Genomic DNA, 18,318 nt, shown 5'->3' on the forward strand with positions numbered 1-18,318 from the left:
GAGGAAACACAGCATTTTTGGCAAAAGATTGAGGTTTACATGTGAGGTGGATTCAAACCAAAACCAGACAAAATATGAAAAGGTTTGTTCAATCTGTCTCTGCCCTGTCTGTGATGGGTTTTCAGTCACAAAGCTGGAAACTATTTTGTATTTTTCCCCCAGAAGACCTATAAAAAATACAATATACAAGCATGGAAAACGGATGGAAAAGGGTTTGTAAAATATGTACAATGGTTCATTTAAAAAAAAAAAAAATGTAATAAACCAGGTAACAAACAGAACTTTGACCAAAATTTAATGTATTGTACAAAACAAAGATCCAATACATGAAGCTCTGTCTCTGAAACAGAAGATAGTGAGTTTTACTGGGCACTGCTCTCTTTATGTTTACTCCACACTACAGACAGGTGTTGGGCCTGTACTTCTACAGCCTCAGTACACACAAATGTTTTTGTTCAATTTCTTACACTTTTTTTTTTTTTCAAAAATGGCATAAAGTGCAGGTAATATGGATGTCTGCTTTACAGTACAAAAACCCCAGCTTAAGACATTTGTAATACTCTGAGTAGCAGCTTTGATGGAAATTGTCAGTTTAGTGTTCACTACAAACTACAGCAGAGCCTGTGAGTTTCAGCATAGAGACTCCACTTTAAAGGATATGTGCATAAAAAAACAAACACAATGTAGAGTGCTTATTATATGAGTGGATATAAACATAATATGAATAACAAAAATTAGCACTACCCATCAGCCTAAATTAAACAGTTATTTTCTGCCGAATTAGAGGAACAGTTCAATATTTTGATTAAAAAACATGCCCCAACTTCTTTAACTTCTTGTAACAAAAAGTCCAAAATATTGAAGAACTCCTTAAGCAGCTACCTACATCTGTGTGATCATCTGAATATGTGACCGTTCTCAACTATATGAACCATTAAATATTGGTAAATTGTGATTAGATAGGGTTAAAGAGGACATGCTTGTGTTAACTGTTAGCAGCTAAATGCTTCCTTCATGTCTGATAACAGCTATTATGTAGAGCACTAGACCAGCACTAACTATTTGATGATCCTGGAGCGAAGGCACCTCTTGATGATTTGATGGTCACTCTCCTTCTCATCTGGTTCTCTGGTGATAATCTAAAATGTCAAAACACAAACTACTTTTTACTGCAAACCAGTACATCCAGTGTATGTTTTTTTTTTTTGTTTTGCAGTTAAAGGTGGGGTATGAGATCTTAAAAAAATGGTTTGAGCAAGCTACATTTTGAAAATACTCAATTCAAAAGTCCAAACCCCATTCTTCAGACATTGCCCCGAAGCCATGCCTCCAGAGTACTGGCATGCACAATACTTGTTCTCGAGGGTTCACGAGCACTGCGCAGCAACAATTCGCCTGGCTCCGGAGGCTCCGGCCCCGATCCATGCATGCCTCATTCAGTCTCCTACAACACCTTCACTCTTACACAGCCCCAATTCATACCTATATGGCTAACGTTACATTTCCTAGTGATTTATGTTTGTGACAAAACAGTTTACTGGTGAACTTTACATCCTAATTTAGCTAAGCCGGCTCTGGCTTAGTTTCCTGAACAAATTGCTCCAAGCCTCTGAGAACGCACGATTCACGCACGAAGAGGGGTACGCACAGAGGGGGGAGGGACAAATGGCAGTTGAGTTTGATAGACATATCACCGTTCAATCATTTTGATTGGGCGCTTAAAATGATTGGATGGTGTTTTTTCAGTCCTGTCCGTTCCACAGGTGACTACATTTTTTTTATTTTTGTGTTAGAGCTTTTAATTAATTGGTTGTAATTGGGGTGTGAAGGGGATTTTAAGCAATGTAATAAAAAATGCTCCAGGAAAACATCTCACACCCCACCTTTAAGTGCCAGTTTTAATCCATTAGACCAGATAGAAGACCGGGTGCAACATCTACAAGATTCAGTTCAAAAACAGCCATACTAGATTATTCTTAAACATAACCAATTTGTCTTCATGAAGTAAATAAAAGCTGCCAGTGCAGGAAATACATGGTTCTTGTCTACTTAAATATGAATTCAAGTATAGCCACTAAAAGAGCAAAAGGGGCCTTAAACAAATTGTGCTTCTTACAAGCAATGAAAACAGTGTTTTAAGATAAAAATGTTCTTTAATAAATTGAAAGGTCTCACTCTTTTAAACTAAGGAAAAGCCTCTCTCTCCTCGAATGGGATTAGGGTTGTCATTCTATTAAAATTTTAAAAACTTGAGGATAATCTGCCACACAAACTGTAATTATTAGTGATACTATCTGGGCAGCTAATACCATGCCATCACTGCAATATATGAATGATCTATAATAAATTATGTAATATTACTTTAATGATCAAAATATATACTATATGTATTTCTGTTTTTCTTGTATTAGGAAAATTGAATATTACAGTGACAACATGACTTCAAAATATAAAGCCTGGTACTAAATATTCATCCATGATAAAAACTCTAAATAAAGCACAGTAGAGCTATTTCTCCAATGAACTACACTGAGATACAACAAGATGATGTTGTTAAAAGAATGTCAGTCGTATGATGATAAACCATGTAGAAGTAATCATGAAATGATGTAAAATAATCAGTTACGTCAAATAAATGCAATATGGCAATTATGTAATAATTGTGATAGGGGTAGTTGGGATACTGTGCAAACTACTATTTTAGTTTGTTATCTGATGTTTATCTTGTTAAATCTGACCATTATAAGACTTTTCCAGGAAAGAAAAACCCATTGTGCTGCATTCTCCACTTAGAGCTGGATGTCATATTTTTATATGTAGAAAGTTGTACATTAATGTGTTAAACCACATTAATTTATGACTGCATATTAAGACAGTTAAGACTGGTCAATTTAATATTATCCATTGCATTTTTCATTGCAGTAAAGGTCTATTCATTTCTATTTCTTTTAAGTGAACTTGTACAAAATGTGATCATTTTTCAACAGAGAAATATATTCAGCTGACTTGTTTAACATTCAAGGACCCATGAAGAACAAATGCAAAGGAATGCATGGTGAAGGTTAAATGTTGAAATGTGTGAGGCTTACTGGATGTGGGGGCATGTCCATGGGCGAGGAGATTTCAGGCCTGTATAGTTTCTTCTTCTTGGCTCTGAGACGAAGTGAGGAAGATGAGGCTGTGGGGTCTGCGTCACCCCTGCTGCTCACCAGACTCATCATCTTCTTGGCTATAGATGAGATTTTACAGAAGAGGAAACATATCTTTTAGCTGTTGTAGCTTGTTTGTATAGTTAAAAGATTTGGACTCTGTTATATAACATGTAAATATTTAAATTTCATTTAAATACATTTTTTTAAAAAATGTTAACTATAATAAAATAAAAAACAATTGCAAAAAAAGTGATTGGATGAATATGCATACAAGGTTATATTCTGTTTTAATTAAACATAAGTCTTATATTCTTTTATAGAGAATGCAATGAGAGATCCATGGATTGACCGCGCAGTAGTTTCTCCTACAGCTGGAGGTGTAAAAAGGAGCTAGTACAAGCTCAAAAGGAGCTGAAGCTTCCAGAGCATGGGATGAACATGGTGGGGATCAAGGCAGGCAATGATCGCAAGAGTCCTAGAGCAGCAGAGAGCCATTTTGCAAGTCTTATCTTTTGACTGAAAATCAAGACACCGCATCCCAACATGGCAGACACTGACATCCTGGAAGCCATCAACAAAGCCCTCCACCCTCTGACTGAGTTTACTGATGCACTGTCTAGTGAGAAGTATGTCAGTGTTTCTTTTGTGAAGCCAGTCCTCCACCTGTTTAGCTCCTCCATTCTCAAAGTAAGTGATGATGTTCCATACCTGACCAACACCATCAAAACCAAAATCCTCACTTGGAGGAAAAATACAAGGATCCAGAGACACAAGAACTTCTTGACATGGCCTCTGCTCTAGTTCCACGTTTCAAGCTGAGATACATCAGCGGGGACAGGACTGCACCAATCCAGGCCAGACTCATGTCTGAAATGGCTGCCTCTGCAAGCATGGTTAGTAATAATTGTGGATACATAGATACAGAATTTATAATAAATTAAAGATATTAAGTAGACTTAAATGTGCTAAAAGGTAACTGATAAGCTGTAATCTGAATATGGATGTTAAATACGTTTCATAAGACTGAATTTGTTTTTCTTATTTTATTTATCATGTACTTTTCAAGGAGAAGGGTGCAACTGATCCATGTGGAGGGATTGCAGACAGTGCAGAGGATGCACCCAATACATCTAAGAAAAAGAGGACCTTGGGGAACTTCTTCAAGGTCACTGGGGCAGCCACACCAAGATCCTTTCCTCACCTGGAACAACAGGCTGTAGCCTTCGAGCTTCAGTCTTACCTAGAGTGTGCCACCCTTGACAGTGAAGAGGACCCGCTGGACTGGTGGAAGGAACATCAGAGACTCTACTCATGACTTTCAAAGCTGGCAAAAAAGTACTTGCACATTCCTGCAACAAATTCCCCCTCAGAGAGGGTCTTTAGTGCTGGGGGAAACGTAGTGACCTGCCTTTGCTCGTCTCTCAAGCCATAAAATGTTGACAGGCTAGTGTTTATTGTCAAAAACCTGTAGGCCTAAGCGTAATGTTATTGCCTTTTCTGTATAAGCTGTAATTGTTTCCACTGAGTTGCACTTCGTGATTGCACTCTGTAATAGCATATTTACTCAGTTAGCCCTTGGCAAATTTTTAATTCTTGGGAAAATTTTGCTTGTTTTATTATTTATCATATGTTCTTATTTAAAGTTTAATTTTGCATTGAAAACTGTTAACATATCGTCTGTTTACAAGTAGTGCTATTAAAACCCATTCGTTTTCCCTAACATGATGAATAATTGTGACTGTCCACATGTCGAAGTGTCTTTGGGCAAGACACTGAACCCTAAATTGCTCCCAGTAGGCCCTGGCAGTGCCTTGCATGGCAGCAGCCGCCCACTGATATATGAGTGTGTGCGTGAATGGGTGAATGTGAGGCTTTGTAAAGCGCTTTGGGCACCATTAAGGTGCACAAAATGCACTATATAAGTGCAATCCATTTACCATTAATAATCGTGATTACAATATTGATCAAAAAAATCGTGATTATCATTTTGGCCATAATCATGCAGCCCTACCTGCATCACACCAGACATTACACACTCTGACAATAATGTCATACTTAGGACATCACGAGTTTGATCTGGGTCATGTGTTGGAAAAATGGAGAGTCTACATAGGGGGACAGGATGGTCAGACCCTCATGAATCCATGGAACATAAAAGAACATTAGCATCACACAGAGGGCTCACTTAAAGCATAAAGACAACATAATCAAATGCAAACTCTGAATAAGAATCTAAATTTCCTATAGACAGCTCAGTGGATGACTTCAACCCACTGGGACACCATGTGATATGTCATTGTCATTATCATTTGCTATGACTAGCACTGCAAGGATTAATCGTATGATTTATTGGTATTTATTTATTTATTTAGTGTTAAATCATCCACTTATGGTACACTCTGTATATTGTTATACAGTACGATGAGTGGATGATTTAACAATGAATGCAATTATTGATGATATGATGAAGAACTGAAAGGCTTTAAAGTGTAACTTCCTTCTATTTATCATGAAAATGTCTTTGTTGAGGGTGGATACATTTGAGCAAAAACACAAAAATAAACAGAAAGTAACACTGCTATAATATATGCACCAGCTATCAGCCAAAATGACATTTTAACTATCAGTATAAGTATTGGCATATTCCTACTGACAAATGAAAGCGACCTTGACAATCCTGACAGGAGTTATTCAACTCTGCATCATCTCACTGCTAAAACTACATGAGTGCCTACAGCATGCCAAGGCAAGAGCAGATTACTTTGTATAGGACTGTTTATAGCTTTAGAAGATGAATGAAAAGAATAGGACTGGAAGGAAAAGACCAGGGACACAGCGGACAAAAGATGATTGAAGGTGAGAGAGTGGAGGCATCAAGGCAGAGCATGAGCAGTAGAGAGGGAGGGAGGGAGGGAGGGAGGGAGGGAGGGAGAAGCAGATGCCAGCAACCTCGTGTCAGAACCCAGGGGGGACAATTAAGTGTCCAAGTAAAGTGGCCAGTCCCCGGGGGGATGAAACACAGATGCCTGCCGTTTATTCCAATATGCTGCATGTCTTTACTCCCTCCCCCAAGTCATCATTAGTGTCCCAAACCATTGCCCTTGCCTGGTTACTTTGTCAAAGCCGTATTATCCTTCGGCAAAAGACTTCAGCAGAGTCTTGTATGATTGTCCTTGCTTTTTTGTTTGTTTGTTTGTTTTTTCGCTCTGATTGCACCTATTAAACTAAACTTTTTGGAGCCACACGACTGCCTCCTGTGTTCTGGTTCAATGACCGGAGGTGAATGAATATGATGAAAGTCAAAGATATGCAGTGCAGAAAGACAAAGCCGATGCAGCCATCAGTGTGAGAAGAAAAAAGCTCAGAATTCTTTTTGATCATGATTTGAATACGTACATCTGAATTTTAAATATCACATAAAATCTCAGAAATATTGCATCAGTAAAGATATCTGTGTAAAGGGCAGAGTGTGATAGTGAATCAGTATTTCATCAACTAATAATTACTGGAATCCTCTTTTTTTCCTCTTTTTACCTTTGTTTCTGTAAGCACATTAAAACATGGAGATCACTTAAAAAACAGCAGCTTCCAAAGATCAGAAGGCCAACTGCAGCATGTCAGTTCAATGGTTAAAATAATGACTAGTGTTCAACATGCTTTTCAACTCATGCTTGTTTCTGGTCTTTCTTCTGTAACTTTTAATAGTTATAATGGATTTATCTAAAAAAAAAAAAAAAAAAACCCATCCCAGCCCAGTTTGTATCTGCCAACCTACTGGCTTCAAGTAACAGGGGTTTTAACTGGGAAAATAGAAATTTGTCAAAATTAAGGTTCACATGTCAAATCTCTCTCATTTGAGTGGCTGATTAATTGGTCTAGACCAATACTGACAAAAATTGGTGCCAATTGTTAATATTAGGTTTTTCACCTGGAAATACTGACTTTGAGAAAAAATAATAATAAATTTTAAAATTGCTTAGTGGTACATGTTTTGGCACATGTATCACTGTTGACTTTGATATTCAGTTGAAAAGTGCCCCTCCTGCTCCCTGATACCCTGGATTAATTTTGAGTCTTAACTTTAAATCTTTTCAAAAAACTTTAAAAAAAAACTTAAAAAAAAAAAAAAAGCATGAAATTTGAATTGGTTAAATAGTGTTTGAGAAATCAGTTGGACAATTTTTTTTTTTAAGTTACAGTGTTCAAAAATGTGTTATTAATTATATATTAAGTTATTAATATAGTGAACAACAAAAGAAATGCAATATATATTATGAGAAATAAGCCTTAATCAGCCAGAGTAGCAAGGCATTACAAATCAGAACCACCCTGATTGTACAATACATGGAGAATCAGCGTTCAGTTTCTATGCTCCGTATATCTGGAAAAAACTACCAGAAAATATCAGGTCTGCTGAGAGTCTAAGTTCTTTTAAGTCAAGGTTATAGACTCACCTGTTCACTGCTGCCTTTGACTAAAAGGCTTTTGACTTCTTAAAATTTTATATTCTCCTTCGAATCTCTACACTGCAACTCTTACTTTAATATGTGTTTTTACATTTTTGGATTTTATGTGTTGTTTTCTTCCTTGCTGTTTTTAATCACCTTTTACATGTTTCTTTTATAATGTAGTTTACAGCCACCAGTGTGTCACTATGATGTGAATGAATAATGGATTCAGTGTAAAGCGTTCTGAGTGCCTACAAAAGTGCTATATAAATCCAACCAATTATTATTAAAAGTAAATTGTCACCATACTGACGTGTGATTTTAGTGAATCATTTCCAGAAACATTCTGCCGTCACAGAATGTTTTTACAAAAGAATATGGTGTTAAATGTCATTCACTCATTAATTTCCTGAAATCACTTAATCCTGTTGGGTTGTGGGAAACCAGGGAACTATTCCAGGTGACAAAGGGAAAGACAGAGTACACCCTGTATGTGTCGCCATTTAATTGCAAAGCAGATACAAATAGTATGTATACAGTCTACCAATCATTCACACTAACACCTATGGCCAACTTAGATTGACCAATTAACTTCTTATGTGCATGTGATTGGATGGTGGGAGGAGGTGGGAATAACTGGAAAGACTGCTCCCAGGCATACCCCCTTCATACAGAACATGTGGTGTTAAATAATGGGACAGAAAAGCAAACATTATGATATCATAGTAAAGTTAATCTTTACTCCCCGACTCACTGCCTCCGCTCTGCTGACGCTCACCTTCTCATCCCCATCACTAAGACTAAATTCCGTACCCTGAGTGACAGGTCCTTTGCCATTGCTGCCCCAACCCTCTGGAACTCCCTGCCCCTTCACATCCAGAACTCTGACACACTCGCTCCATTCAAAAGCCAACTCAAATCTCACCTCTTCAGATCAACCTACGACAACTGACCGCCTGTTCCACCTCATCTTCATCCACCCTTCTCTCATGTGTTTACTTTTCTATATCTGTCTCTCTATTTATTGCTTATAAATATATAAACATACATATATACAAAGATTTAAGCTATTTTCATAGCTTAAAAATATAAATATAGCTTTTATAAGCTAGCAGTAAAAACCATGCACATAAGCACATACAAATTACATAGACAGCCTTTAAGCTACATGCCTGCATGTGATTTTTATTCTTATTTAAGTATTGATCAGTTTTGTGCAGCTTAGCATTCAGTCCATATGCTGCATGATGTAAGGCTCTATTCTGACACACTAACCTTTGGTGCCAAACAGTGTGGGGGAACTCTGCAGGAAGTCCCCAATCTTCTGCAGCGTTCCTTCTTTCCTGCTGTGGATACTGCTCTGGGAGTCATGACGACTGGCTGAGGTGGAGATCTGACCATTGATCAAAGACAATCATTAGCCTGTTCACATTCACCATTCATTTTCAGTGCTAAAAGTATCAGAAGTGGCATAAATGATCTGCTGTTGGATCTTATATGTATATAGAGGTAGAATTCCAGCAGCAGTTCAAGTGGGAAAAAAAGAGTCCCCAAGTTTTCTTCAGTGAGTGACAGTATTAATTCCCTTTTTGCATGTTATAATTCAAGTGACCTAATCACAAATTAATCTTCTGCACTTCCACTAAACTTATTTTAAAAGGTTGTACATAATCAACCACATGATGCAAGATTTTGGTCAGACACAGGTATTTTTAGACCGATAGGGGGTTACATACAATGGATATAAAAAGTCTAATCACCCCTGTTCAAATGTCAGGTTTTTGTGATGTAAAATAATGAGAGCTAGATAAATCATTTTAAAACTTTTTCCACCTATAACCTGTACAAGTCAATTGAAAAAAAAAACTGAAATCTTTTAAAGGTGGGGTCTGAGATCTTAGACCAACAGTTCTAGCAAGCTACATTTTGAAAATACTCAGTTAAAAAGTCCAAAAAAAGTCCCTGTACGGTCCCAACTCAGACTCTGACCCTGGCTGAGGCTCTGGCTCAGGGATCCATGCATACCTCATTCAGTCTCCTCCAAACCCCCTGCTCTCACAGAACAGTCCCAGTTCATACCTATGTGACTAACGTTACATTTACTACTGATTTATGTTAGTGACAAAACAGTTTGCCGGTGCCCCCCCCCCCCCCCCCCATATCACACCAAGTGCATATGAAATAGTATTGTAAATAATATTTAAATCTAAATTTATATAAATAATCATATAAATAGCAGATTTGTTATTTTTTTGTCTTTATATTTCATGTTTCACTCCTGTATATATTTTGCTTGTCTTCCGTGCAGTGTATTTTTTTTTTTCTATTTGCTGCTGTTAACTGTGAAACTCTACAGGGATTTTATAAAGCATCTGGCAAAAGAAAAGGACAAGTTCTACAAGAACTACAAAAATAGATTAACAGCTATAATAAAAAAGCAGAAAAAAGACTATTATGATCAATTGTTGCAGAGATATAAAAATTAGGGGTACTTGGAGAGTAAATAATAACGTCATACAAAATAAAAAAGTTAGGGACTTCCCAATAATAATAATAATGGATTGGATTTATATAGCGCCTTTCTAGACACCCAAAGCGCTTTACATTATTGACCCATTATTCATTCGCTCTCACATTCTCCCTCTGGTGGTGGTAAACTACATCTGTAGCCACAGCTGCCCTGGGGCAGACTGACAGAAGCGTGGCTGCCATTTTGCGCCTACGGCCCCTCTGACCACCACCAAACATTCATACACCAGTGTGGGTGGCACTGGAGGCAAGGAGGGTGAAGTGTCTTGCCCAAGGACACAACGGACTGACTAGGACAGAGCGGGATTCGAACCGCCAACCCTTCGGTTATTGGACAACCCGCTCTACCAACTGAGCCATGGCCGCCCCAATAAGCACTGAACATGCAAATGCAACAACTGAAGATAAAAGGGAAATTGCCAATGTTTTCAATCATTTTTTTGTTAATATTGGCACTGACCTAGCTAAAGACCTACCAATAGTTTTAGATATGAAGATCAATACAGTTATTAACAGCAATACAATGTTTTTAAGTGAAGTATGTCATAGTGACGTGTTAGAAGTAGTAAGAAAATTTAAAAACAAAAAATCTATAGACTGAAATGGTATCGATATCTCTCATCAAGGAAGTCATCCACTGTATTACTGAACCATTTACGTATATATGCAACAAATCATTTTCAACTGGTGTCTTTCCAGATCAGATGAAAATAGCCAGGATAATACGGATTTACAAAAGTGGTAATAAACAATTATTGTCCAATTACAGCCCAGTATCTTTGTTACCTCAATTTTCAAAAATATTACAAAAACTATTTGCAAATAAACTTGAAGATTTCATTGATAAGTACAATTTACTAAATAATAATAATAATAATAATAATAATAATAATAATAATCTTTATTTATATAGCACTTTTCATACATTAAAAACTGTAGCACAAAGTGCTTTACATATCAGTTTAAAAATCAGTACCGCCCCCCACCCACACTCACACCCACACACACACACACACACATATATACATGCAAACCCACAAGCTCACACATACTTAAGAAGACTGACTGAGCACAGGTAGACCAGAACAAAAATGTACAAGTAAAAGTAAAAGATCAATTTAGGAGGCGCTGTCTCAGGGAGCCATCCGCACCAGGAGGCAGCCGCCGACCCCGGTGACCAGGCACCAGCAACACAGCCCCGCATCCCAACTAGTGGGAGAGGGCCAACTGGGACCCCCACCCACCAGAAAGGAGCGGACCCCAGTGAGAGAAGGCGCCACAGCCCCCGGAGTCCACAGCCGCCCCCCGGCATGGAGGGCTCCCTCTGATGAAACACCGGAGAATAAGAAACATTAAAAAGATATAAAAGAACTGATTAAAAGAAGCTAAATTTAAGACATATGAAAATAATAAAAATATTAAACATTAAAATGATACAACACAAGCACTGGTTAAAAGAATCTTAAGATATATATATTAAATATAACTATAAAACCTTTGCATAGATAAAACAGAAGCATCAGTTAAAAGCCAAATTAAAAAGGTGGGTCTTGAGCCTGGTTTTAAAAATTTCTACATTCTCTGCGGCCCTGAGGTTCCCTGGCAGGCTGTTCCAGAGGCGAGGAGCATAATGCTGAAAAGCTGCCTCGCCATGGGTTTTTGTGTTGGCTTTTGGAACTGTTAAAAGGCCAGTGCCAGAGGACCTCAGGGTCCGCGAGGGTTCATAGGGTAAAAGCAAGTCTAAAACATAAGAAGGCGCAAGACCATTAAGACATTTAAAGACTATTAAAAGGACCTTAAATTCAATCCTGAAACACACGGGGAGCCAATGCAGTGATTTTAAAACCGGTGTAATATGAGCCCGCCTTCTGGTCTTCGTCAGCACTCGAGCGGCTGAATTTTGGAGAAGTTGGAGTTGTGAGATTCTCTTTGGGAAGACCAGAAAGCAGGGCATTACAGTAGTCAATCCTACTGGAAATAAAAGCATGCATCAGCATCTCCGTGTTGGCTCGAGAGAGAACTGGACAGACTCTGGCTATGTTCTTAAGATGGTAAAAACCTGTTTTTACAATAGATTTAATGTGTGGGATGAAAGTGAGCTCAGAGTCAAAGATAACACCCAGGTTTTTTACTTGTACAGATGGGTTGAAAGAGTATGCTTGTAATTTTGTTAAGTATTTCTCTCTCGTAGCCTCAGGACCGATAACTAAAACTTCAGTTTTGCCCTGGTTGAGCTGTAAGAAGTTTTCTGCCATCCAGGTTTTAATATTTAAAATACAGTTAAAAAGGGCATCAACTGGCCGAATGTCTTCAGGAGACATGGCAGTATACAGCTGTGTGTCATCAGCATAGCTGTGAAAGTTGATGCCATGTCTCCTGATGATATCCCCAAGTGGGAGCATATATAAATTAAAAAGTATGGGGCCTAAGATTTATCCTTGGGGCACACCACATCTAATTTCATGGATCGCTGAAGAGCATGTATCCATACTTACCAAAAATTTCCTGTCTGTGAGATAGGATTGAAACCAGTTAAAAACAGTACCAGAGAGGCCCACCAGGTGTCTCAGTCTAATGATCATCAATATGAGTTTAGGGGCAATTGCTCAACAACCATGGCAATAATGGAATTTGTGGAAAATATAGTGACAGCAGTAGATCAAAAATTAAATGCAGTGGGTGTGTTCAATGATTTGAGTACGGCATTTGATATGATTGATTATGCTAAGCTGTTAAAGAAGCATGAAAATTATGGCTTAAGCGGTATAGCAAAACAATGGTTACACAGTTAGTTAGATAACAGATATCAGTATGTAGCTACGAAAAACACTGAATCTCAGTTTGAGAATGTGATATGCAGAGTTCCACAAGGCTCGGTCTTGGGACCAAAATTATTTACACTTTATATAAATAACATTTTTTCTGTATCAAACATGCTGAAATGTATTATGTTTGCTGATGATACACATTTATTTTGTACTGGAAAAGATATATTTGAGTTAGTACAAGAAACAGAAAAAGAATTGGTGTTGATAAAGAAATGGTTTGATTATAATAAATTAACTTGAAACTTAAATGAAAATAAGACAAAGTGTATGATTTTTTTCAGGTAATAGAAATGCTGAAAATACAAAACTATATTTAAATGCTGTGGAAATAGAAAGAGTTTATGAAGCTACATTTTTAGGTGTCATCATTGGTAATAAACAGTGTTGGAAACCCCACATTGAGTACAGGGTGGGGAAGCAAAATTTACAATATTTTGAGGCAGGGATTGAAAGACAGTGTATGACCAATTAGTTTATTGAAAGTCATGAGAATTTATTTGCCACAAGAAAACTGACATAATAGAAAATGTTTTTATTCTATGTGTCCTCCTCCTTTCTCAATAACTGCCTTCACACGCTTCCTGAAACTTGTGCAAGTGTTCCTCCAATATTTGGGTGACAACTTCTCCCATTCTTCTTTAATAGTATCTTCCAGACTTTCTCGTAATAGTTTTGCTCATAGTCATTCTCTTCTTTACATTATAAACAGTCTTTATGGACACTCCAACTATTTTTGAAATGTCCTTTGGTGTGACGAGTGCATTCAGCAAATCACACACTCTTTGACGTTTGCTTTCCTGATTACTCATATGGGCAAAATTTTCTGAAAAGGTATGGATAATAGTGTTAGGTATGATTATGACATCAATATATGTTTGGTTTCAAAACAATTGACGTAGTGCCTGCTGAGAAAAAACAACTAAATGTTCATTGTAAATTTTGCTTCCCCACCCTGTATATTAAAAGTAAAGTGTCTAAATCTATAGGCATTCTGTATAAAAGAAGGGACTTAATAAATAAAAATAGCTTATATGTGGTATATTGTTCTTTGGTTATGCCCTACTTAACATATTGTGCAGAAATATGGGGAAATGCAGGAAAAACTAGTGTAGACACATTAGTAAAATTACAAAAAAGAGCTATTAGAATAATTAATAAAGTAGGATATTTTCAAGCAGCTAATAATTTATTTACTCAACTTAATACCTTAAAATTGGCAGATATTGTATATATTAAAATATTAGCGGTGATTTATAACGTAAAAAATAATATTGTTCCAAATATCATTTAAGAGTTCCATAAATTAAGAGAGAGTAACTATAATGTAAGAGGTCTTTATATTTTTGAATGTATCAAAGTGAGGACAAATGTGAAATCCAGATGTATTTTGGTTGTGGGTGTGAAATTATGTAATGGACTTGATGATGAATTTAAGTTGTTCACTTCACTGACAAAGTTTAAAAAATGCCTTAAGTATAAGATAATTCAGGATTATTAAGTGGAGATGGTGGATGTGTTTTTGTTAAACCATTCATTCATTCATTCATTCATTCATAAACTTCCCCATGGTGGAATCAATAAAATCTTTTTTTTTTTTTTTTTTAAATCACAAATAACCTGTTTTCTGTATGGTTTGTGTGACTCACTACTGCCCCTAGTGGTCAAATACATATCCCAGCCTATTTGTCTGTAAATATTCAGCCAATACCTCGACAATCCAACACGTGACATCTTTGGCAGAAATTCAGAGGCCTTTATTTTTTACACAAATAATTATTTTTGGTCATTTAATATATTCATTCTTTTCCCCCAGTAATGTGAAAAAAAAAAAAAACTGCTTCCGTCTTCATAAAGACATAAGTCAATATGTGGTTATCATTAGTTACATAGTTACTTTTGGTGCTGGTGAATTAATTCTGCTTGTAGCTGAATAATCGTGGAGGATGAGTGACATGAGAATGAGCATATGTTTGTTGTGCGCATGTTTATTCATGAATTAGTGTGTGTCTGTGTGCGCTTATCACCTCCTCCTGGTGTGGGGTCAGCTTGGGCGTTACTTTGGCCCTTGAGTTCCTTCTGTTCTCTGCCTCCACCTCTTCCTGTCAACACAGAGGAGAGACACGGTCTAAGCATTAACAAAATAAATATGCACACAGACACAAGCCAAGTGTTTATGTGTGCACTGAACAGAGGTGAGAAGGAGACATGATCCTAAAAACAACCACAAAATGCTTCATAATGGTAGGACAGTTTGAACGAGATGGGGCCGGTCCTTAATGGAGGTAGGCATAGGGAGAAAAACATTCAGACACTTTGTGTGTCAGCGTCAGTGGATGCTCGAGTCCACTTTTACCGTTTTGCCGAGCAGAATAAATTTCAAGGAGAGAAAACGAGCTCCAATTTAGGGTTATTTACCTGCCACAGGGGCTCAAAGCATGACATGCTCAACTGCTACCACTCGAGATACATGTTCTGAGAGCTTTCACTTTAGCATGAGACTGATGTTGATAATGAGCACCTTTCATTATGGTTAAACAAAGAAAAACAAACACAAAAACATATGTGACAGATTTGTGCTTTCTTGTAGAAAGTATTTTGCTATTTTCTGGATTTTTTTTTCTCCATTCCCCTAATTACAACAATCAGCTCGTCAACTCAAGTATTGGACATATTTTCTCCAAGGGAATGAGTTGGATGATATGACAGAAATGAGCTATGAGTGACTGAGTGAATGGAAGCTAAATGCATACTAACACACAAATAAAACAGGACAGTCTTCAGATTTTGTCCGCTCAAACCTTCAGGCAGTATGTAACCCAGATGTTTATGCATTGCCACTTCATTATTTCAAATGACTCTAGCAATTCAGTCTCAACAAAAGACAATGATTGCCTTTTAGTAATAAATGCACAGAAATATCAGATCATGGATCACAACATAATCCACCATCTGAATCACAATTTTGTAAGCAAGTTAAAAGCAAATCATTAGTTTTCCTCCAATTTCCTCTGGTTTCTGGAGGTTTAGGCTGTGTGTGACTGTATTGCATTTGACTAGATCCACAGCATTTTTGTATCATTGCAGACCAACATGATTACAATGTTTGCAATATCTAAATAAATTAAACAGTCAAGGTACAATGTTAATTACTTACAACATTCCAATGGAACAAATTAATCTAACAAAATGTTTTCACAACCATGCAATCCTAAAGTATCTGTGTAAATCACATTCACTGGAGTTCACATGGTGGAGTTCAGATTTCAGACCTGAAGCTGACGGGCTTATAGCAATTCTTCATCATAATTTCTTCAGCGGCAAAAAAAACAAAACAAAACATAACACATGTTCCAGAGTGGTGGGTGCATCAGGGTGAGAAGAGAGGCAGATGAAGGGATTATGCCAATCATGCCTTGTGCCTACAGTAGAAGCCTTTGGGGGCACTGATCTGAGGTTGCTTCACTTGGTTAGGTTTAAGTTTAGGAACATTATGTGTCCATAAAAGGTAAAAAAATAAATGTTGTGACATTGTATATTTTTTTTTAATAGAAACACTACACGGCAAAGCTAATCGGTGTGGTCTGATGGAATATTAGAGTACGGGACTTTTTTGACAAGGCTCTGTATAATTAATAAAATGTATAAGAGTGTCAAAGGACAACCTATTTTTAAATACTCAACAGTGTAACAATCAATAAGTATTATAGACTGCTATGAAACTGTAGATGTATCAATCAGTTATCACTATCCTTGATCACAAATAATCAGTGTGCATCATAATAAAAAAAACAAAGGTTGGTATGCGACATGCCATCTACAGTCAAACAGATCCAAAAATCACCCTGGTCAACATTTAAATTTTTTTTTTTTCAATTTAATCTCAATTTTCTGTTTTATTAATGTTTTATAATATTATAATATTGGTGGTGCAGTGGTTAGCACTTGTGCCTCACAGCAAGAAGGTCCTGGGTTCGATTCAAACACCAGTCGACGGGGGGTGGGACCTTTCCGTGTGGAGTTTGCATGTTCTCCCCCTGTCTGCGTGGGTTCTCTCCGGGTACTCCGGCTTCCTCCCACCATCCAAAGACATGCACTGATAGGTTAATTGGTTAATCTAAATTGCCCATAGGTGTGAATGTGAGCGTGATTGTTTGTCTCTATATGTTTAGCCCTGAGATGAACTGGCGACTTGTCCAGGGTGTACCCCGCCTTCGCCCCTATGTAGCTGGGATAGGCTCCAAGCGACCCCCGTGACCCTAGTGAGGATAAAGCGGGTTCAGAAAAATGAATGAATGATTAATATTTTATTATCTTATCTGTTTCTACACAAAAATAAACACAGACCTATTTCAACTAAAACAAACATTTTCGTTTATCTATTTCACCACAACAAACCCCTGGTCAACTCTAGTATTAATAAATGTGGTGATTTTGGCTCACAGGGAGCTGTCAGGGAATTCTGACCTGAGAGGGAGGCTTGGCAGATGGCAGTGGAGTGGGCATAGTGGATGCCGCAAACATAGTCCAGGTACATTAAAAAGAAGAGCAAGAAGGGCGGGGGGGTCACAACATGTGGATTCATCTGTGACTCAGCAAATATTTATAGAAATAATTTGAGGGAGGAAAGGAGAGAGGACGAGAAAGAGAGGAGTGTAGATGTCTAGGATGGGAAAGATAGTAAAAAGCAAACAGTGGAAGTGAGAGAAAGAAACCAAGGAAGCAAAAAATAAGAGGAGATACAGATGAGCAGCGATAAGTAATGGAGATAAACTGTAATTGGAGTGTTGGAAAAGCAAACATGAAACGATGAAACGTGTGTGTGTGTAACGGAGAGATGAGGCAATAGAGGGAGCGTGGTGAAAATAAATGAGACGAAAGATAATGTAGATTCAGGCTGAGCAAAAAGAAAGATGAAGAGAAGATAGTGAGGGGCTGTTATGCTAGAAAATGATCTCTTGTTAGACTAAAAATTCTTCATTCGAAGAGCTGAGGTTTCTCAAATTGGAATCTAAACTCAGTTTCATTTGTGCTGATGAAATATTGGACACATGAAATGCCAGACCTAAGAACCATAAGAAACAACTTTACAAGTTAAGTAAAACTGAAAAAAGTGATGAAAATAGAAGAACTGCCATTTGTTTTCTCTCCTGGAAATAGCTCTAAAGTAAAAGAATGAAGGCTGAGGCTGAGTATAAATACAGCATTATTCTTCTGTACAGGATACTTTGATTATGATACTTATGATGGTATAAAGTTATTATATGATACTATATATGTTATGTGTTACTATCTTTGCTAAGTTTGCAATTCATTCATCAGACTACACTGTGGCAATTCTGACTTTTTTTTTTTAGACAATTT

At 37.3% G+C, this 18,318-nt stretch overlaps 1 protein-coding gene across 1 annotated transcript in view; it reads right to left on the bottom strand.

Moving 5' to 3' along the window:
* Positions 1 to 233: 233 nt before the first annotated feature.
* The window catches only part of kif20ba (kinesin family member 20Ba), a 183,908-nt gene continuing 165,823 nt past the window's right edge, over positions 234 to 18,318 (bottom strand). The window contains exons 31-34 of the mRNA XM_030156429.1: positions 14,982 to 15,056; positions 8,876 to 8,993; positions 3,090 to 3,229; positions 234 to 1,139 (exon numbers count right to left, since the gene is read on the bottom strand). Coding sequence (XP_030012289.1) covers positions 1,059 to 1,139; positions 3,090 to 3,229; positions 8,876 to 8,993; positions 14,982 to 15,056 — 414 coding nt within the window. The 3' untranslated portion in view covers positions 234 to 1,058. The remainder of the gene's footprint in view (positions 1,140 to 3,089; positions 3,230 to 8,875; positions 8,994 to 14,981; positions 15,057 to 18,318) is intronic.

The sequence above is a fragment of the Sphaeramia orbicularis genome, chromosome 15, assembly GCF_902148855.1.
Source record: "Sphaeramia orbicularis chromosome 15, fSphaOr1.1, whole genome shotgun sequence".
In the NCBI taxonomy this organism is placed as follows: Eukaryota; Metazoa; Chordata; class Actinopteri; order Kurtiformes; family Apogonidae; genus Sphaeramia; species Sphaeramia orbicularis.